Source organism: Montipora foliosa, chromosome 14 (genome assembly GCF_036669935.1).
Source record: "Montipora foliosa isolate CH-2021 chromosome 14, ASM3666993v2, whole genome shotgun sequence".
NCBI classification, from domain to species: Eukaryota; Metazoa; Cnidaria; class Anthozoa; order Scleractinia; family Acroporidae; genus Montipora; species Montipora foliosa.
The window spans coordinates 10,419,812-10,440,175 of record NC_090882.1 but is presented as its reverse complement, the minus strand read 5'-3'; the positions used below and the strand labels follow the sequence as shown (position 1 = coordinate 10,440,175).

Sequence of the window (20,364 nt, the reverse complement as noted above, 5' to 3'; positions counted from 1 at the left end):
ACCATCCTTACCTCAGCATCTCCACTATGCTTTTAACGCTGAGGATTGTGAGAAAAGGCATTGAGATCATGATACTGAATCAAACATCTTTTGTGTCTTCCCCTCCCGTTTTTATACTCTTCGTAATATGTGCGAGATCAAGTCGATTGATTTCTTAGCAAGGCCATACACTATTACTTGAGATGTCACTGTCACTTGCAGTGGTCGCTTATCTTTGCGGATGCCTTGCAATTGGCCGTCCTGCTAATGAGGTCAGAGTGAATCGTCACTCAAAAGTTCTATCCAAAGTGTTTGAAGAGTTGCTATTTTTGTGCCGGATAATAAACACCACCACTTGTGAGAGGTAATCACTTCATTTCGAAAAGTAGTTTTCCGTCTACAGACCCGAGGCTCAAATTTATTTGAATTGTAAAGCACGATATCTTGTTGGCCAACAGCTCTCATGACTATTTGAATTTAACTCGAATTTCGATTGACACATAAAATAAGGCCACAGTATTTATTTTTAGTGCTTCGGTTAACCTTTTAGAATGGAACCCTGACGAGCTACGGATGATGAAAGCTACTTGGAAGCTGTTACTTAAATCAGTCGTTTTTCAAACGGATGTAAGAAGTTTTAGGTCTTTCATTACCTGTCGAGATTGCAAATTCACGAACTGGCGTATCCGTTTTGCTAACACTTCGGCCAATTACAGAATTTGGAGGGGCCGTTTTGATACCTCAGAATAACAGAGATCACGAAGTTTTAATCCTTGTATTACTTTCAGTAGTGTTTTAGAGATTTAAAAGATAGTTCAGACAAGCACCGTTGGTACGTGCTTTTAATGTGGCCCACTTGGTTTGTGGAAGTAATCGCAAATGCTTTCGCAAAATCAGCACAAGACCATCAAAATGGAATGATATGTTATTGTCTAAAGAAGATTGCATTCCCGGATCCATGTCATAACTCGGGAAGTTCAGTCATTAAGTCGTAGCATACCTTGTAGAGCCTACCGCAAAACGTGACACTGTATGACTGTTCAAAATACCTTTTATATTTTAAAGAAAGATAGATGTACTCTGGCTTTCAAGTTATTGCCCAAACTGAAATTAATTTGCCCGCCGGCGCTTCTTCTCTTTTCTTTTTCTGTCTTAAGAAAAAAGCGGCAAGCCAGAGGCAAATTCAAGAAACTTTGCGGCCGTCTTCTTTCTGTTTTCATTCCAGTGGTTGTAACCACTTAAGGTTGGTTTTTTAGAAGTTCCTTTACCCCGGGCATTCTTGAAATTGCACCGAACGCCAACGTGTTTTCTTTACAAGCGTGCTTTGACTTGAAAAAAGAAACATTTGTGATGACCTTATTTTTGTTGCTTGTATTTTCTTGCGAGTATCAAATATCGAGTGACATTTGAATATAAGGCAGGCGAATTGTTTGAGGCATTTTTGGAATACAATACATCGAGCCTTCAACACCTCTTTTTCTGTCAGTGGTTGATAGGAGCCGTCTCTCTTAGTAGGTAATAAGGGGAGCTTTGCATCCCTAGAAATGTCGCTTGTATGTTTTTAAGCGACTCGAGCTCTCCACGAGCTCTCCACTCCTTCAATTTCTCGCCGGTCGGATTAGAACAGACACTGCATTTGTGAACTGGATTTGGTTGGCAGCGTACTATAGCTCGTTGGAACTGTTTTTCACTGTTGATAGTACATCAGAATGGATTTCACTCAATTGATGAGTAGAAGGCTTTCATCAAACCGGAGAGATCTCAAAAGCAAGTTAGCAGGTTTGTAAGCAGAAATGATTGGCTAAGGTAATTTACGTCCTCGCGTCCAATGTTTTCAAGTTGGCTTTTTGTTCTAGAGAAATGGAATAATGCGTCCTATTGCATTCTTGACAGTGTTATTCCACAGATCGCTTCGTATACTCCTGCGTTTTCTCATGTGTTGCCGACACCATCATTTTTAATCCTTGTTTGCTGAATGAAGTTAATTGTAGAGCAAAAACTACTATGTGACCTATTTCGTTAAGGTCGCCGTGGGTTTTCATAGCGCAAACCAAATAATTTTCCATTTGCAAACTTAAGGGAAAATGTAATTTGTTTTTTGTCATTATTTCCATTTGTAACATTTCAACGTTATAGTATTTAAAAGTTCCGTGTACATTTTCGTCAAAAGCGAGTGATTTTTCGTCTTCGATTATTCAAAGATCGTCGAGATAATTTTTGGACCTTTCGCTTCAAATGTCAAAAATGTTTGTCAGGAAATGAAGTCAAAACAATGTATCCTGTGTCAAGTTACCGAGTTCTAGTTTCGCATTTTTTTGATCTTCTGTAATCGTTGTGCAATTCCTTGTAGGTCCTCTACCCATAGCATTTACAAAAAATCGTCTTGACTGGCCATCTTAATTCTATCTTTGTAAGAATTCAGAAACGGGATTGCTTTCGCGAAATGCTCTCGTCAACAGATTTTATCTGAATTTTTCCCGAACTATGTTCCGTCGGTATTAAAACTGTTGGAAACAGAAGACCTAACTTTGCTGGCGCCCCTGATAACTGATAGCTTTTCCACTCAGAGAATATTTTTGTTGGTTTTCAGGATTCTCTCTTGGTCCTGTTTTTCCGGTTTGGTTTTGGTTTTTTGATCTAGCACATGCTTCTCCATTTTCGACAAAACAGAGGCGTTCTTTATTTCTTTATTGGTCTTAAAGTGATAAGGTTTAAGTGAAAGACTATGATGTCTTTTTTTTTTAGTTAGTATCGTGTCTTAGTCCACCTATACTATCCTACTTAATTTGCGATGTCTACTCTGTAATTATAAGGTCGGCTCAAACCAACTTGTACATGTATAAACTCGTAATCAACTGTCGTGTGGATGACAGATGGATTGCAGTCACGCACTATTGCCCGTCTCGGTTTGGCAATTCTTTCTCAATTTTTTTAATGCTTTTAGACACAACAAAGTTCCTTCACTTTCTTTTGTTTCAGCATCCAGCTCTCCCGGCCAGTCGACTAAAGCACTAAAAGAAAGTTTTTTCGATTGAACTGACATTGCTTCTCAGTAGGGGCGACGATCAATATTCAATCCAATTATGTCCTGTGTAGTGTTACCGTGTAACATAATTGGCGGTTGGTGGTTTTTTTCCTTTCGAAACTATCCAGGTCAGTTTGTTGAGCTCACGTGTTCCCGTGAAATGTCGTACCGTGTGGTTCCAATGTCACGATGTTTGCAGCCATTGGGAACTTACGCTGAATATATTTTTTTCCACAACAAAACGAATACGTGATCATTCAGGTTGCTTCTTTCGTCCAAAGCACCAAATTTGATTCAAACTCGAGACTTAGGTGGTAACATTTATTGAGCTCGTTTCCCGCCTACAGTTTGACTCTTCTCAGTCTGGACAGCACAGCCAATGATTTTAAAAACTATTAACGCGCTTATGCCATATAACTTGGTGTCTTCTCTCTTTTATGCTAAAAAGTCAGTTAACTAAAACGGAGTGTCCTTTTGCTCTTTCAAAAAAAAATGGAAACAGCTCTTTGCCATAGTCGTTTGGATTTTGTTTCCTCCAGCGTTTTGTTCTTTCCCATGTAATTTTTTTTTCGTTGTTACATTCGTTGAAAGTCTTTTTTGTCGGTTGGTTTCAAATGTTTATGGTTGACACTAAATGGCAGTTTTTTTAAAGTTTATTCCAATTCATGCCATTCTGGTAAAAGACCATGCTTGGCCTCTTAAAAAAATCGGTATCGGAGACCTGACTGTCGTTTATCTTCTTTTTCCCTCCTATTCTCTGCATACGGAGCTACAAAATTTGTAAAGGTTGACTCGTGGAGATTTTTTTTAATTTCCTCGAAAGTGACAAGCAAAGTGAGCTGAAGAGAATAATGCAAATCTTTAATTGTGCCTTGCTTTTTGATTCTTCTAACCGCTAAAAAGCCTTCCTCTCTGTGGAATCTGTAAAATCAATGTGAGCCTCTCTAACTGTAGAACTCTTTAACAACCCATATGGAACTCTCCGTTCTCCATACGTACACTTGTGTGTGTTATTGTTAATCGTTGGTCTTGTTTCCTGTATAGATGGTATGCCACTAGGCCCTCCTGTCTTCATTCAACACCTGACCAATTGCGAGATCAGCGAAAACAACGCTGCCAGATTCGAGTGCAAAGTCAGCGGCAACCCGGAGCCGGAAGTAGAATGGTTTAAAGACGGCCGCCTCCTGAAAGAAAGCAAACAACTTACGTTTCTGTACGACGACAGCGACAATTGTAAGCTTATTATAACTAACGGTACCGCTGCTGATGCTGGTGAATACACGGTTGTGGCCGAAAACCCTCACGGAAAGGTGTCGAGTACTGCTCGACTCGTCGTCGACACTGTTTCGACAGACGACGATACTGCGAGCGAGTCCGACCTCTCCGAGCTGTCTGGTTCGGAAACCGAAGAAAAAGCAGTCGCAGCGAAGGAAGAGAAGATAACGAAGTACTACACTGTTAAAGATGAGCTCGGAAAAGGAAGGTTCGGTGTTGTTTGCAAGTGTATAGATAACAAAACAGGGAAGGCGTACGCAGCAAAGTTCATTAAATGCTCCACGCCAAAAGACCGACAGGACGTTATACATGAAGTAGAGATAATGAAGTCTGTTCGGCATAAGCGTTTGTTGAGGCTTCAAGACTTTTTTCAGACGGCAACCGAGATGATTTTGGTCATGGAACTAGTGAGTGGTGGGGAACTCTTCGAGAAGGTCGTCGAGGACGAATTTATTTCGGAGACTGAAGTTTCTTACTACATGAAGCAGATATTGGAGGGCATTCAGCACATGCATCAAAACGAGGTCCTGCATCTTGATCTTAAACCCGAGAATATAATGTTAATCCGACCCGATAGTAAACAAATCAAGCTTATCGACTTTGGCCTGTCCAGGAAGTACAACCCTAAGGAAAATCTAAAGGTTATGTTCGGAACGCCTGAATTTGTTGCCCCAGAGGTCATCAAATACGAACGCATCACCCCCGCCACGGACCTTTGGTCAATCGGTGTCATCGCTTATATCCTTTTGAGTGGTCTATCGCCGTTCATGGGAGATACAGACGCCGAGACTTTGACCAACGTCCAGTTAGCAGACTGGGATTTTGATGATCCTGTTTTTGATGAAATTTCGGAAGAAGCCAAAGACTTCATCAGCAGCCTTCTGGTGTTGAGAGCGAATAAACGAGGAACGGTGGATCAGAGTCTTAATCATCGTTGGTTTACTATCAAGAAGGACAAAGGCAAGAAACTTAAGACAGATCGCCTCAAGGCGTTCACCGCCAGAAGAAAATGGAAACGAGCAATTACGGCCATCCGAAGCACGAACTTTTTGAGTCGCATTCTAGGAAGCCGGGGATCGGATTCTGACAAGAAGAGTAGCGGGGGTGGAGGAGTGGGGCTGTTAGCCCGAGTCAAAGCGATGCACGCTGCTGGGATACAAGGCACGGAAGGCTCCGTTCCGCCGGCATCATCTCCGTTTCTTTCACCCGCTTCCGCTGCTGTCAGTACAAGCAACAGCTTCATGTCCGTAACAGTAACAGAAAACACTCAAGTTCAGGGTCAAGGAGGGGAAGTGGTCACGAAGAAAGAGACATTGACCAAGACCAAAGAAGGAAAAACGAAATTGGAGATGAGAGAACCGACAAGAACAACACGCAACGGCGACACCGCCAAGGAAGAAAGCAGCTTTGCAATTCAACGAGTCGACACTGGTTAGATTTAATTTATATTCTTATACATCAAATAACTAAAACTTAAATGAGAAGCAAGAACAAGATGGAAATAAGATGAAGCATAAAGTGAAGATGTGTGAAAGACCAAAAAAAGCATAACATGTTATACGTAGTGTCACATTCTTGCCATTTTTTCCAGCGCGTTTTTTTTTCGTTACAGGTTACACGTAAGTACAGACATTCATCAGGAGTGCTATACTTTACTACTTTTTAATACAACGCAATGAATAGAAAAACCGTTGACTTCCCAAAATTCACTTTTAAACTAAGGCAGCCAAGATGCTTCTTCCCGGGAATTAAGAGAGGGGCAAGAAATGAAGATGGTGGCTTACAAAAGTAAAACAGTTCAGAATTGCCTGCATTTGACTCTGGCTAGAGTTTGTGGGGGGTTGAATTATTTGAAGTCATCTGTATAAAAATAGATTTTAATTACTTTACAAAAAAAGCAGGCACATCCCAAGTTGGAGATTTAAACAATTTGACAATTCATGATATGATTCTGGCGTTTGAGGCATTGTTCCAAAGGGGGACAAAGTCGTTGGACCAGAGGGGTACAATCCGCTGGGTTAGTGGGGGGGGGGGGGGCAGTGGGCAACCTGTTTGTTCAAGTGGCGTCTAGAAGAAAAGTGTTCAAGTGAAGAGAAAATCTTACAGTTACTAGGGTTTTGACAAGAACGGGTATTACCGTTGAGGCTACTTACGGTGGTAGGAAATAATTGATACCCAGCCATTCTGGCTGGTGGTTGCAGATATGAACTTAGTAGAAACTGGAGTTGTCACTTAAAGAAATGAAATACGCCCGTGATTTATCCACTTACGACTTAAGACTACGGACTACGGACCTGGTCAGTTCTCTCCGTTTTAGTGGGTGTAATGTTCTTTGAGCTCAATTTGTTTATGTCTTTTGTTGCCAGGATCCAAGTGATAACATGTTGCGTGACTTTTGAAGCTATGGAGCTTGCGTGTCAAGCTATGAGTCTGCGCACCGAGGAGGCTGATATTTAAGAATACTGTTTGTAACGGCTTATATTTTATTTAGTCAAAATGTTAGCATATTGGGATGTAGGTATCAAATTGTCATTTTTCGTACAATTTGTTAGTTACTATGGATTCAATACTGAACTGCAGCAAGCTTTTTTGTGCAAATTTATTTTTGTTGTGTACTATGTGACCAAAAAACTATTTTAATGGTTATCTTGTTTTTCTAATGGTAGTGTAGAAAACGAGTGTTCAAAACTTGTTTTTTTTTTTGTCTAAATTTAGCTAGGTCTTTTAAGCCAAGAGGCGAAATTAGCTTTTTATCATGTAAAGTACTTAAGGAATGTTGTTTTAATTAAATGATTGAAAGAAGATCACTTTCGATAGTTTTCGTCTGTTTCACTGGTGTTTAAAACAGGTCTAGATACAACTTTATAATATGTTTGTTAAATGCTAGCTCTGTCTTTAGGCCAGAAGTACCTGGATGCATTGCTAGGAACTTTTCAGAATTTATTCTTCGTATTTTTTCCGTCCGCAAAATGTAGCATGATCAGAGATAACAAACAATAGACTAAGAAGCCTTGAGGCCAGATACCGTAAAAGGAAGAAAATTGCCGGTCATCTTAAAATTACCAAATGTAATCTCAATATGCGGATAGGTAATTGAATTTTGGATGAAAGCAAAAGGCGATATATTTGACGGCTTTTTCGCCCGAAATGAAATGGAATTTGGCCAGCTTTTAACGTTCTCAATAAAGTTTTTTGAGTTAGAATTAATAGAGAGGTGAGAGAAGACATTTGCTCACCCCAAACGTTAGTTGTGTTTGTCACATACCCTAAACAAAAAGGGACTTTTTTCTGTTGGATAGTTAGGACCACTGGCCGGAACAAAGAGATGAGAATTGGTTAAGTTCCAGTGCTAAAGCTGTCAAAGTGCTCATTTTGTGGCCCACAGATATTGCAGTCTTGTGCGAACAGACGTTCTTTGTGACTGAGTGTTACGGCGATGCGTGACAGGGTATTAATTATTCTGAAGCCGTGCTGTCATCAAATTCTTCAAGGGGACATCATTTATCGACAATCGTCGTACAACGTAGTTTTCATTCTTGCTTTGTTCAAGGTCCTGTAGGTGTTTCTGTTTTTGCTTTTGAGTGAACGACATTCATCTTCGTGCAAACCTCGACAGCATGGCTTCTGATGCAAGTAAGTGACCCAAATTTCCAAGTTTTACTCACTTCAGTTCATTACCTGGGCGTGAAATAGTGTTTGAGAGAACTTAGTCTTAATGACTCTGGATCGTGGTTGCATTTGGTGCTTTAAAGGAATGGATCTGGCGTTGTATTTGCTATGTGAAGCCGTGCGTTTCCTCGGTCATGTACTGGTAACGGATTAAACACCATTACCTGTAATTTTAAATAGTTGTGCTTGTGGACTAAAATAGCAGAGTTTTATTTTAATCTCACACGGCGGTGTGTTAAAGTCGTGGCACAGTTTCACCTTCCTTGAAAGCTTTTTTTATGTAGTCATCTGTCATTTTTGTGATCAGCTAACAGTGCGAATATTTTTATGAACCTTTGCCTTTTACCCCACCCTAGAAGAAATGCGTACCACCCTGCCTGTTGCAGCATAAGCATTTTAGAAGCGAACTATGAATTGACCGTGAGCGTGAAACATTTTAGTTTTATATGCAGATGTTTATCACGAGAAGGGCTGGGTTACGCGAGCGACAAAAGTAACAATCTCCTTGGCGTCTTGAACGTTTGAAAGTTTTTGTTAATACAAATGAGACTATCGATCAATTAATGTTTCTGAGTATATTTCTTGTACTTCTGCTCTTTTAAGCCATCCCTTACCAGCTATTGTATCCAAAAAACGGACAATGCAGGATGTATCTGTGTCCTGGCAGTTCGCACAAGGAGGAATGTTACGAATCGTTTCTGAAATATGCCGAAAAAATTGTCACTCGTTTTCGTCCAAAGTTGCACGGAGTGTCATAGGATAAATTTGCTTCTTTAGTGTCGGTCTTGAATTACCTCGCAAAGTTTCCGGCTTCAGAAAACGCATATGACAAAATTTAAAATAACGAACCATCCTTGTTAAACTAGGTCTATCATTCGGGAAAATTCGAGAGGGAAAAAATACACCAGATTACAGATGTCAAAATCCACCTGATGAAGTATAATCCAATGCATTGTGATCCGTCCAGTGGGAAGCCGTGATGGAAAATTGAAAATGCCACCTGCAAGTGGCAGAATCCAGCGAGGTTAAGTTCCTTAAAATGGGTCAGTCTTTATAACTTGTACTTTCATTTCCTAGCACTGTCGTAAAGCCTATGCGAAACTGCAACTTCCAACTCTGTCCAATCAACATAATGCGTGTTATTGTGATTACCCAATTGAGACGAAGGTCTTATCTTTGAGGTCAAGACTAACAAGCGTCGAATTTTTAAATTCTAGTGCATATAACACGTAAGTTTCTTTTTTGTACTAAATTGTCACAGTGAAAAACGTTCTCGGCACGTGTCTGTGTTTTATGTAATCGTTTCTGAGGACGAGTATGCCTGTTCAAAGGTTGCCTCTGGTTTGTGCCCATATTTTTGCGAACAAAGCACTTTAAGTCGAGAGAGGATGAGCCTCGTTAATGTTGCGTATCTTTCACCTTTTTCATTGATTCAACTTAGAATGAAGTGTTCCAGATAGCATTGTGCTGTACGAATGCCCGACAGTTAAAGGGTTAAAATGGTACTGCATAGCAGTAGCAGTGTTCTCGCATAATTTTCATGCAATAGTGCTATGTGAGAAGACACCCTGCTACCAGAGCCTTTCTTTTGCTTGCTCAATTTAGGCGTTCTGAATCGAGTAAGATCTTTATTGAGTATGCGCTGCATGTTGCCAGGAGACAGTCTCGAGCCCAAGCCCAATATGCCAGATTTCGCCGCCATCTTGGTTTTTCACGGTACAGCGGGCTCAATTATAACCATCGGTTTTATCACTGAACGGATGCTCGCACTGGAAAAACCAGAACAAAATTGACTACTCCGGAAGGCTTCAAAGAGTTGACTTGATTCAGGCAGAGCCTCCTTTTTTCCTCCTCAGTAAGGAAAAAGACAAAAGGAGGCTCTACTCGCAGGTTGTAAGCTCCAGCTCACCATGTCGCTTGCCATGCCTGTGCGTTGCTCAGGGACTTAAGTGGAAAGCCAGAATTTCGATGCGTAATTTGCACTGGTATTACACTTTTTGCTCTGTGTTACCCTTGAACTGCACTGCTCTAAGCTAGTTGGAATCGAGTAAATTTTTCATGTATATAATTAGATTGGTTAAAATGTCAGTCGATGCTGTAGTGTCTGTCCCGCTGTTACCATACTCACTTTTCGGGGAGCAGCATCGGATTGCGCAGTAATGAGAGCATTCGCCTCCCATCGATGTGGCCCGGGTTCGACAACCAGACTCAAGTTGTCGTCAAATGTGTGTTGAGTTTGTTGCTTCTCTATTCTTCTGTGAGAGGCTTTTCAATCCGGGTACTTTTCGGTTTTCCTTCTCCTGAAAAAGCAACCTACATGTACGATTTGATAAGAGTTGATTTGATTTGATTTCAATGTACCGTGTCTCCAATTAGTTCCCCACCCTAGTCAGTTGACACGTAAATAACGTTCATTATTATTCAGCCGGGCCCGTTTGTTCAAAAGCCGATCAACACTAATCCCAGATTAAAAATTATCCTAAGTGCTGTTCAACGCTGATTTTTGGCAAACTTTACATTAGAAGCAGTCAATCTTGAAACATGAAACGTGACGTAACTTGCGTGTATATGTTGCACAATAATGCATGCGTGTGACGTAGCCTGCGTGCATTGTGCAGTGCTTTTTTTAAACAAGTCTATTATAAATCTCCATAAAGCTCATCCGCACACGTCAAGAAATTTAAAAAAAAACTTGTTCCTCGTGCATTGTTGAGTTATATAAGCACTTGGGAATTTTTAAGAACACTCGGGAATTCCCGCGTGCTTATATAACTCAACAATACACTCGGCGCGTTTTTTTATTTCTTTAAGAAAGGAACTTTAAGCTGTATATGAAAAGAAGCTTGAAACCTATGGAGAAGTTTATATTAACACTGGGAGACCTTATTTATCAGTTCTCAACGGCGATTTGATCACCTTGCTGAACTAAAGATTGTGCTTGGGACTTGCTACTATTTAAAGGTCTTTAAACCTCTAGTAATTCATTCATAATTGTTTGATGTTGTGGAGGTGCGATCGCTAAGAAGTACACCACTGGTGGACTGCCTCTCAAGCTTGCAAAAGTGGAGGAATTCTGGGGAATCAAACATGAACTCGCCAGGTAACGCGGGAAGTTCATACGGCTTTACTGAATAAGAGAGCACAGTATTGTCAATAGACAATTTTACAGTTCTGTGCTCAGTTACCAGGCCTTTGAATACAGGCGAGGCTGGAGTTGACCTTGCTTTGATACAAACCTCACTGAGTTTCTTATGTAAATTGAAATTCATTAGCATCACAACAACATGATTTACATAAGAAAAGCAATGAGGTTTGTATCAAAGCAAGGTCAACTCCAGCCTCGCTTTTATTCAAAGGCCTGGTAACTGAGCACAGAAATGGAATAATACACTTTGCTTGCCCCTCAAATTTTGCATAAACCATTGTTTTCAAATGCTCTTAGGGAATATGCAGTACCCCTCTGGGAAATGTGAAAATGGTTATTGTCGAAGATTGCACAGAACCCAAGTAACGAGTAGAGGGTTCTTTGATTGCTTCTGACGTCACGTCACGGCGGCCATATTGGTGGAAAGAACTATAGAGAAAAAGTCTTTTGGGAATTTGATTCTATTATTATGCATTTTTCTATTGTTTTGGCACCAACATGGCCGTCTTATCACGTGAGTGCAATAAAAGAATAGTCCATTTCCGAGTTGCTGTTTGTCTCGGTTTCGAAGTGAGTCTTGGTGCTCAACTATTGAAAGGGAAATAAGTTTGAATACGCAATTCATTTGTGCACCAGGACTTGCTTTGAAACTGAGGTATGCAGCAACTCGCAAATGGCCTATTGTAATTCAATTTACCATGCTGTCTCCAAGGAGAAAAGCTTTCAAATAGTCACATTCATAGTTTTTGCTTGCGGAATCAGTTGTCATTAATTGAAAAGCCGGCGTCATAGGAAGGGTAGATTGTTCCTTTGGAATTTTATTGTCTTGGCATCGCAGGAGTGTGCTGCTCATGGGAAATCTAAGAACTTTGAAATGGGTCTTTACTGCATTCAAGTTTTCCTTTTTTTGAAGGCAGTCCATCATTTCCTTTAGTTTAAGTTTAAGCTGATTCAATTCATATAACTGTAAGTAGAACAGTCACCTTGGTTGAAGTCTTCTTAATTTGTCTCTATTCCTTTTTTATCAGGGGGCGGTTTTCTGCAATCAAGCGCTGTTTAGACAACAAAACGAAGAAGCCATACATAGCGAAAATCATTAAATACACTGACGACACTGACCGTGAAGATACACTGCAGGAATTTGACATTCATCGGAGCCTTAAAGGAGAAAGAGTCGTCATGTTACGAGATGCTTTCCTAATGAGGAGATATCTGGTCCTTATCATGGACTTGTAAGTAGAAAAAAAAATTAAAACCGCATACAATCAATCAAGATGAATAAGTCAGTCAGTCATCTCTAAACTTGCGACTGAAATTTCAACTCATTTATGGGATAAATAAATCCAGAGTTGAAATGAATCACTGAGGTGGCAATTGCAAACCCCGATAAATGAAAGGAAGAGATAATATTTTTTGGGCAATAGTGACTCGGAGATACTCGGAAAAAACTCCGAGTGCTTCTTTGCAGGATTCGAACTCACGACCTTCCGATTACTAGTTCGGATGATCTACCACTGATCTATAGGAGACTCGTGGGAGCTAGGATTCGGGGTACTCGGAAAATCCGAGTGCTCCTTCGCTGGAGTCGAACGTACGACCTTCCGATTACTAGTTCGGATGATCTACCACTGATCAAAAGGAGACTTGTGGGAGCTTAGGTCATTAAACTTGGTTTCAATAGCGAGAATGCACAATTTCAGTCGATAATTTCTGTCCTGACAATAGACCCTTTGCATAAATGGCGCCCAAATTTGAATAACAATACTTGATACATCCTTAGCCTCACATTCATGAGAAAAATCCTTTGTCTTGAAACATAAACACGAGGCTAAGGATGTATCAAGTACTGTTATTCAAATTTGGGCGCCATTTATGCAAAGGGTCTATTGTCACCTGAACCTATTTTAGTAACCGAGATCTCTCGAGTCTCCCATAGCTCAGTGATTGAACCTCCGAACTTGTAATCGGAAGGTCTTTGGTTCGACTCCTGCGCAGGAGGTTTCGGGTTTTTCCGACAAACCCAGAGGAGGAGCCCATGAGTAGGAACTTCCCTAAGCACTTTATCCTTAAGTCGATCTTTGCGTGTATCTTTCTATTTTTACAACTAACTCATTAACAGGAGACTCACCTTTACATCAATTTGCACAATTTGTATACATTCTTTGTGCTATTTTTATCTTCGTTTGACAATAACTTTATTCTGATTGGCCATTCTAAAAAGTGCGCGCAGAGCAGAAGAACTCGTGGCGTTCTAAAATTAGAAAGATACGCGCAAAGGTTGACTTATAGGGCTTGTATAGGCGAGGTAAGGTCCTGCCCATGGACTGCTGGCTCGAGTCAACGTCCAAAAGATTTCATGTCTTCGTTTCCAACTCAAAGTTACAATGTTTGTGTGAACCTTCCTCAAACTCTCGAAGAATGTCACAATAGGGCATCTTTGTCATTATAATCACCGCCATAATTACCATCATCGTCGGCTTCAAATTAAGCACCCAGTGAATCTTTAGCCTCCTTTAGTTATCATAAGAGGGAAGAGGTGAAGACAACGAAACTACCGGTGGTAACTCGTTATCCAAGCCATGTGCATGTCAAACCATTTTCCAGTTTGAAAGGAACCTCAGTTACCTCAAGAAGTATAAGTGTTGATCCAATTGGGAATCAACCGACACATTCCGCTGTTCAGAGTGCCGTATACACCAGAGTTGTTGTCCAGACAAGAGCTTAAAGGGATAAAGGAGGTATTTTATTTTTTGACTATGGCCTATCCCGCCACTCTATCAGTCCCTCACTCATTCTTTGATCTTACCACAACTCTTCTCTCCCCCGAGCTTTTATCTCCCTACCCCTTACCCTAAAACCATAACCTTAACTCTAACTATTCGTGAACGTTAAACTTTAATAGACAAGCCCATGTTATTGAGTTTTTACAATGGTATATTCCAGGTTGGAGGGACAAGATCTTCTCAGTTTTGTTGCAGCCAAACCAAGGCCCAATGAAGAAGACGTAGCATTTGCAATTCGTCCACTGCTTGATGCAGTGAATTATCTGCATGGTCAGCAAATTGTCCATCTGGATATACGGGTAAGTTAATTAAGACGTCCCGAAATCTTTTACCTTCTTTCGACCAAGGGTTTAGAGAATCACTAATTGTTTAAGTGGCTCAGAAAAGTATCCATTCAGATAATTATCATGGCGTACAGGAATTACCTCGTACTGTCTTATTTTATTAAATCAGTGCTCTCACTTCCGACGTCTCGTGAAAAACCACTCACCGGTGGCTCAGTTGGTTGAGTTCGGCTCCGGCCGGACCAACACTCAGGGTCTTCAAAAGACTGAGGAGAAAGTGATGCCTGTGTAATGACATCTGCAAATGGCTAGACGTTCAAGACTTCTCGGATAAGGACTATAAACCGTAGGGCGCGTCTCACAACCCTTCAATGTTCATAACCCTGTGGGACGTAAAAGAACCTACACATGCACTAGTCGTAAAGAGTAGGGCATGGAGTTCGGTGTTGTGGTCTGTCTTCTGTGGTGTATCATGATTGGCAGGGTAAAATGCTCGGAAATATCCGAGGGTAAATAGAGATACGATATATGAGATATTGACATATACTCGGACATCAAAGCCAGCTTTCCAAAGATTGCAAAACTGTACTAAATGAAGGGCAGCTCAGTAGCTGGCATTTTAATGGTTAAACTGTAGTACATGATGCTGACTAACAAACCCAAAAGTTCAACTTAATTTGAGTGCGCATGCGGTCTCCTTTTTTTTTGTCTCGCAGCCTGCCAACATTTTCATTGCCAAGAGCAATCTCGCTCTCAAGCTCATTGATTACGGCAGCGCTCGTCGCATTAAAAACTGGAAAGACGGCGATATGGTGGCCATTGTGTGTTACACTGCTTTTACAGGTAGGCTGTAGCATAGAGGTATAATAATATCATCATGACGAAGGACCAAGACACTTTTGTGATGTGCTCAAACGAAAATTCGTGATGTATGCCTGGGTTCTTTTCGATTTTTTTATGCATCGTTTAGTCAAAGCATATAATACTTCCCTTGACTTGATGACCCGTTTCTATTCGAATACACATTATCAAGACTGAAACTAAAAAATCTGAATTGTGACGTAGAAGGGGAGCTTAAGGCGACCTTGATAGATAACGTGTTATGAATAAATAAGAAAGGCGATGTATCAAAGATATCAAAACCTAAAGGGTATAGTTATAGCTGCAGCGCGTCAGTAAGGCAATCTTTTTTGGCGCTAACCAAGAAGGTATTCGTCAGTTATTTACAATGATAAATAACTGATAAATATTTGACAATAGATGATGTTTGCGCGACATCTGAAAGTTAAAAAGAGAATAATAATTGAAAAAACTAAAAGAGAATCATCAATTGTTGAATTTTCAGCTCCCGAGTTATTGGATTTTGCCCCGGTCAATGGTGCAGCTGATATGTGGAGTATTGGTATTCTCGTTTATAGCCTGTAAGTGATACCAGTGATTCCTTGTCGTAAAAGGCAACGAAACATAATTGTGTAGCAAACTTAAGGACGGTCCCTACTAATTCAAAGGTATTTTGCGCGGTTTACTGAATATGCGGGAAAAGCAGATCTTAACAAGTGTGTATTGAAATCCAAAACGAAAATAGCAGGTAACCACGCATGTTTCGAGGATAATTAATAAACAATATTTGCAAAGAGCTTTAAAATACAAAGCAATGTATGGCGTTCTTTTTCAAACTGAAGCTTAATTATCTCTTAAAAATGCGTGGTTACCCCCACTTTTCTTTTTGGATACCAAGAGCACTTGCTAAACTCTGCTTTTTCCGAATAGTTTTGAACCGTGCAAAAATAGCCCTGTACTTATAAGCACAATCCATGGGAAATCCGAGTATCTCGAGATGCGCAGAACGTAAGCGCAATAACAATAGTAGGCACCGTCCTTAAGCTGGTTCTTGGTGCAGCAAAACTCAATACAAATACAGTATTGTCGTGTGGCGTTTTTATACTTGATCCCCTGGCTCGCTGGAATACCGAGAGAAACCTCATCCCACGCGTTGGCATTAATTAGTTGATTGATTGATTAGCAAAAGCAAAGAAAAGCAAGGGAACAAAAATGCAACGGTCTACTGCATAAGGAGCCAATACAATAAGCGGCCATCTTTTCTGCTGGATTAGAATACCAGCACAATAGTTGACATTTGTTGGACATTTCACGCGCTGAAAACATTAATTAAGCAATCAAAAGAATGGACTAGTTTTGCCGGTTTTCGTCATTTGTCCTGTTTGTCAAGTGGCGTCAGGCGCTCCAAAACCAAAAGCGAAGAAAAACCTCGTCTGCTCCGGAGAGATAGAACTGAATAATAGCTGCGCATGTCGTAAAGCGCGCGCCACGGAAAACTGGGGACAACAACACAAAACCATAGCAACAATTACATAAGATGGCGGAACTTTCAAAAGTTTAACTGTGACCTCTACAATTACAGTGATTTTAAGTATTAAACTTCTGCAAGGCTTTCACTTGTTATCGACACATCTTATATCTTTTGGACAATGTGCTTATCTTTTTTGTCTGAACACTGGGTGTAAAAGTATCTTGAAATTCGAAGATGGCGAAAATAAAAATCAAGTTAACGTTCCCTGCATCACTCTTCATTATAAGCTCAGTTTGCATTAAAATTTCAATGTTATTCAACTCTGTCCTCCGTAGATTGGCTCTCTGACAAATAAAAGAATTTACAAACTTCTGCCCGTCGATTTTGAACATTTATTACAGCTCACTCGAAAGTATAAAAAGTTCAGTAATGCCGAAAAACTGCTCTGCGTTATGGAACGATATGATTATAAAGGAACTAACTTTGCTGCAAAACGCAAAGGTGCAGCTGCCTCTTTTTCTGATCATGAAAATCGGGTTTTCTTCCTACGATCCAGAGACCGGCTGCCCAAGAGACCAAAACCTTGATTGAAAGACTGAGCTTTGCTTTGTTCTTTGTTGTAGTTTAAGTGGACTTCTTCCCTTTAACGTGGAATGTAAAGACGACGAAGATGAGGATGAGAAACTGGGGCAAGAAATCACGAAAGGCAAATGGTATTTTGATCCCAAGGCATTCTCACGAAGCACTTCTGAAGTAAAAGATTTCATCACCGCTATGCTGTCATTTGACCCTAAGTGAGTAACGGAGGTAGAGCATGCATGGAAAATTGTGCGTTAAGGGATGATACTTCTCTAGGGATTCTGGTTTGGTTCTCGATTTGATTTGTGGTCTGTATATGGGTATTATAGGTATCGGTCATTATTATCAAAAACGTCGGTTTTTACCAGTATCCTGGTAGTTGTTTCAATTGAGTAGTCCTATTAGAATTTATCGACAAACATGAATTTACCATCCAGTCACTTTCATTTGAATGGTCAAATAGGTAAGGTTTCATGAACATAACAGTTTTTTCATCCTCTCCAACTTAAATCTCGCAGGAAACGTCCGAGCGCTGAGGAAGCCAAACAGAATCAATGGCTTTCGGTAAGTTAGACGAAACTGACAGTGTGTTCACAATTCAGATCATCGGTGATAAAGGTGTTTTAATGCTAGATATGTCTTTTTGTTGTAGATGGTCCCAAATGGTGGCGAGCATAATCCTCATGCGAGACCTAAGTTCGCTGATTTGACTGAGCATTGATCAAACAAATGCGTCAAACGTTCGGGAACAATCAATATTTTGATCAACTGCCCATGTAGTTCTCTTTCTCACTTATCTTAACTGGTCAAGAATTCTAGTCCTGTAATTCAGTTTAAGTCGTGCTTGCAAGGTTGACTTTGTGCACAACTTAATTTCAGTTTAACAGATCAATCTGTAATTTTTCTCACATTTGTCCCTCACTGTTGTAGGGTGATAACCTACAGAAGCGTCGCTCTTCGGATATCACCGCTTCCAAGCTCAAAGATCTCTCCCAGCAGCTAGCAAAAAAGGTTTGTAGTAAAGACTGACACTTTTGCCTTTTGCACGGTATCCTTATCGATGCAGAAAGATAACTATCAACTGGACATGGTTCAGCGCTCTGCTCGTAGATGCTGCTTTAATAAGACTACGTTTACACTTGGGGAAAAGTTTCCGAATTTGTTAATGTTTCTGAATCATTCATCAAATTTGGGGGATTCGGATTAGTGCATGTTTACATTAAAACCATTCTCGGATGTACAACTGTTTACACTAACTCTATGAATCCGGTTACCAAGCGCTTGCTTTATGACTCAAAATGGCATCGGAAGCCAAGAGAGAGCGAACAGAATCAGAAAATACAGGAACGTTAAACTAGAGTGATGGTGAAGTTGAAGTGTAACTTGGGGTTGTTCTATAGGTGAATTAATTGGTTTTGCATTACTTCACTCAGTGATTGGTTTAAAGTTCTCGCGCCACTTTTTCAACCAATCAGAAGTGAAACCAAAACCAATCGTAGCTCGCGCGTGCACATTTTCCCGCGCTTTGTGTCGGCTACGTGTAACTACTTCGAGTTTTGATTGGTTTACTGGATTGTATCCGTTCTTTTTGATTGGCCAAAGTAATTACTTCGGTTTTGGTTTTACAACACTCGATTGAAACTTGCTCTCATCCACTTACTAATACATGTACGTCACAACTGGGACGCTCGAATTAAGGAAGAGCACTGTAAGAGGGGAAAGTGTTTGTTATTTATTTTTAGGATAAGGAAGATGTTACGACTTGCTCTTGTGTCTTGAGAACTTACGAAGAAGACCCATATGACTCTCCTGACTCTGACGAGGAGTAGATAAAGTTGGACCGAGTCATTAACGTGCACCCAAACTGGTGCGCATGTCTAGATGATCTTTATAGCTTAGGACTTGAAAATTTACAGCGTGCAGTGAGATGTTTTTCCTAAAATTAATGTGAGTTGATTTTTTGCCGCTCAGTGTTTATTTCTGTAGAGTGTTTATTCTAGTTCCATTTTCAACTTGTTCGAGCACTATTAGAATAAATAAAGCGGCACATTCGTTAGTTCATTTCCTTTTCTTTCTTTCAATTTCTTATTGTAATCGACCAATCAGATTCACTAGCGACTGAAATAATAAAGTATACTTTTCTTGGTAAAAGTGTCATTGTGTTGTCGATTGTAGTCACCGATAAGTGATTTTAACAATGTTATCACTTTGTTCCAAAACAAGAAACGTGAAGAATTGATATAGAAGACGCATGAAACAAATTTAAGCGAAGAAAGCTCCGAGGGAAGCCGAGGAAGGGGAAGAAAAGAAAAATTCAATGAAGAACACCGTAAAGCTTAGAGAAATAGAGCGAGAGACAAGACACTTATTTATGGGCCGATCAAATCAAACCCCGGGCATTTGACTATTTTCTGTGCCCGGGCGGGAAGTGGGGAATTTGACGGATAAGGCCTTCCCGGGGTGGGGAATTTGACCTTTGCCAGGGTGGGGTGGGAACTGGAAGTGTCAGGTTGCAAGTGATTTTTTTTTCGGTCGCCAAAATCGCTAACAGCTATATACACGTGTTTGGACTTAAAGGAAGAGATATAGCATTTGTGAGCGATTTGCTTACAAAAAAAGGTCTTCAAAGGTTGTGTAGTATTTTTGAAGGTATGTATGAAAAGCAGAGTGCTTAAAATATTGATGGCGCAAATTTTTGTGATTATCGATCGTCATCGATTATCAATGCCATCGATAATCGATGAGAATCAATCAATTAAATAAGTTCATCGATTTCCAATAGGAACGTCAATCGATGACACTTCGCCTCTACGTTTGTGTGATTATCGCGGCCGATGCCAATCGATGCCAATTAAGTAATGGTCCGGCTAAGAAGCAGGCAGCCCAGCGGCAAAAGTACTTAGAAGCTGCTGCTCCAATCGAGGCATCTGATTGGCTAATATCGGAAAATGTCGAAAAAAGATGAGAAAAAAATGAAAAAAAAGCCTTTTTTGGATTTCTTCTTCCCCATGCCCTTGATCTCTGTCTCTCAGCCAAATTTGGGCATTGTTCTATGCGCCATTCGCCAATCGGCAAATGGCGCATAGAATCTTGACGATATTTGCAAACATAGTTTTTGAAGGCATAATGATTTGTTCTACGAAACAGAATCTAATTTTTTAGACGGCAAGTCGATTACATTTTTCATTGAAATTCAAATTTCGCGCTTTTAGCTGCTTACACCAATGGGAACAGCCGAACTTAATTTGATTAAAAATGTTGGCACATTTTAACTAACCGACGCTATTGCCGCGGGCTATTGTTTTTCTGCCTGC

General features: G+C 40.3%; 1 protein-coding gene across 1 annotated transcript in view; it reads left to right on the top strand.

The window, feature by feature from the left end:
- LOC137984421 (muscle M-line assembly protein unc-89-like) overlaps nt 1-19,198 on the top strand; it is a 166,977-nt gene extending 147,779 nt beyond the window's left edge. Inside the window, 11 exon segments of the mRNA XM_068831598.1 lie at nt 4,049-5,710; nt 7,859-7,912; nt 10,958-11,048; nt 12,122-12,325; nt 14,037-14,175; nt 14,877-15,003; nt 15,506-15,581; nt 17,095-17,265; nt 17,569-17,614; nt 17,981-18,061; nt 18,793-19,198. Of these exon segments, the coding sequence (XP_068687699.1) occupies nt 4,049-5,710; nt 7,859-7,912; nt 10,958-11,048; nt 12,122-12,325; nt 14,037-14,175; nt 14,877-15,003; nt 15,506-15,581; nt 17,095-17,265; nt 17,569-17,614; nt 17,981-18,061; nt 18,793-18,879 (2,738 nt within the window). The 3' untranslated portion in view covers nt 18,880-19,198.
- The last annotated feature ends 1,166 nt before the right edge of the window (nt 19,199-20,364 follow it).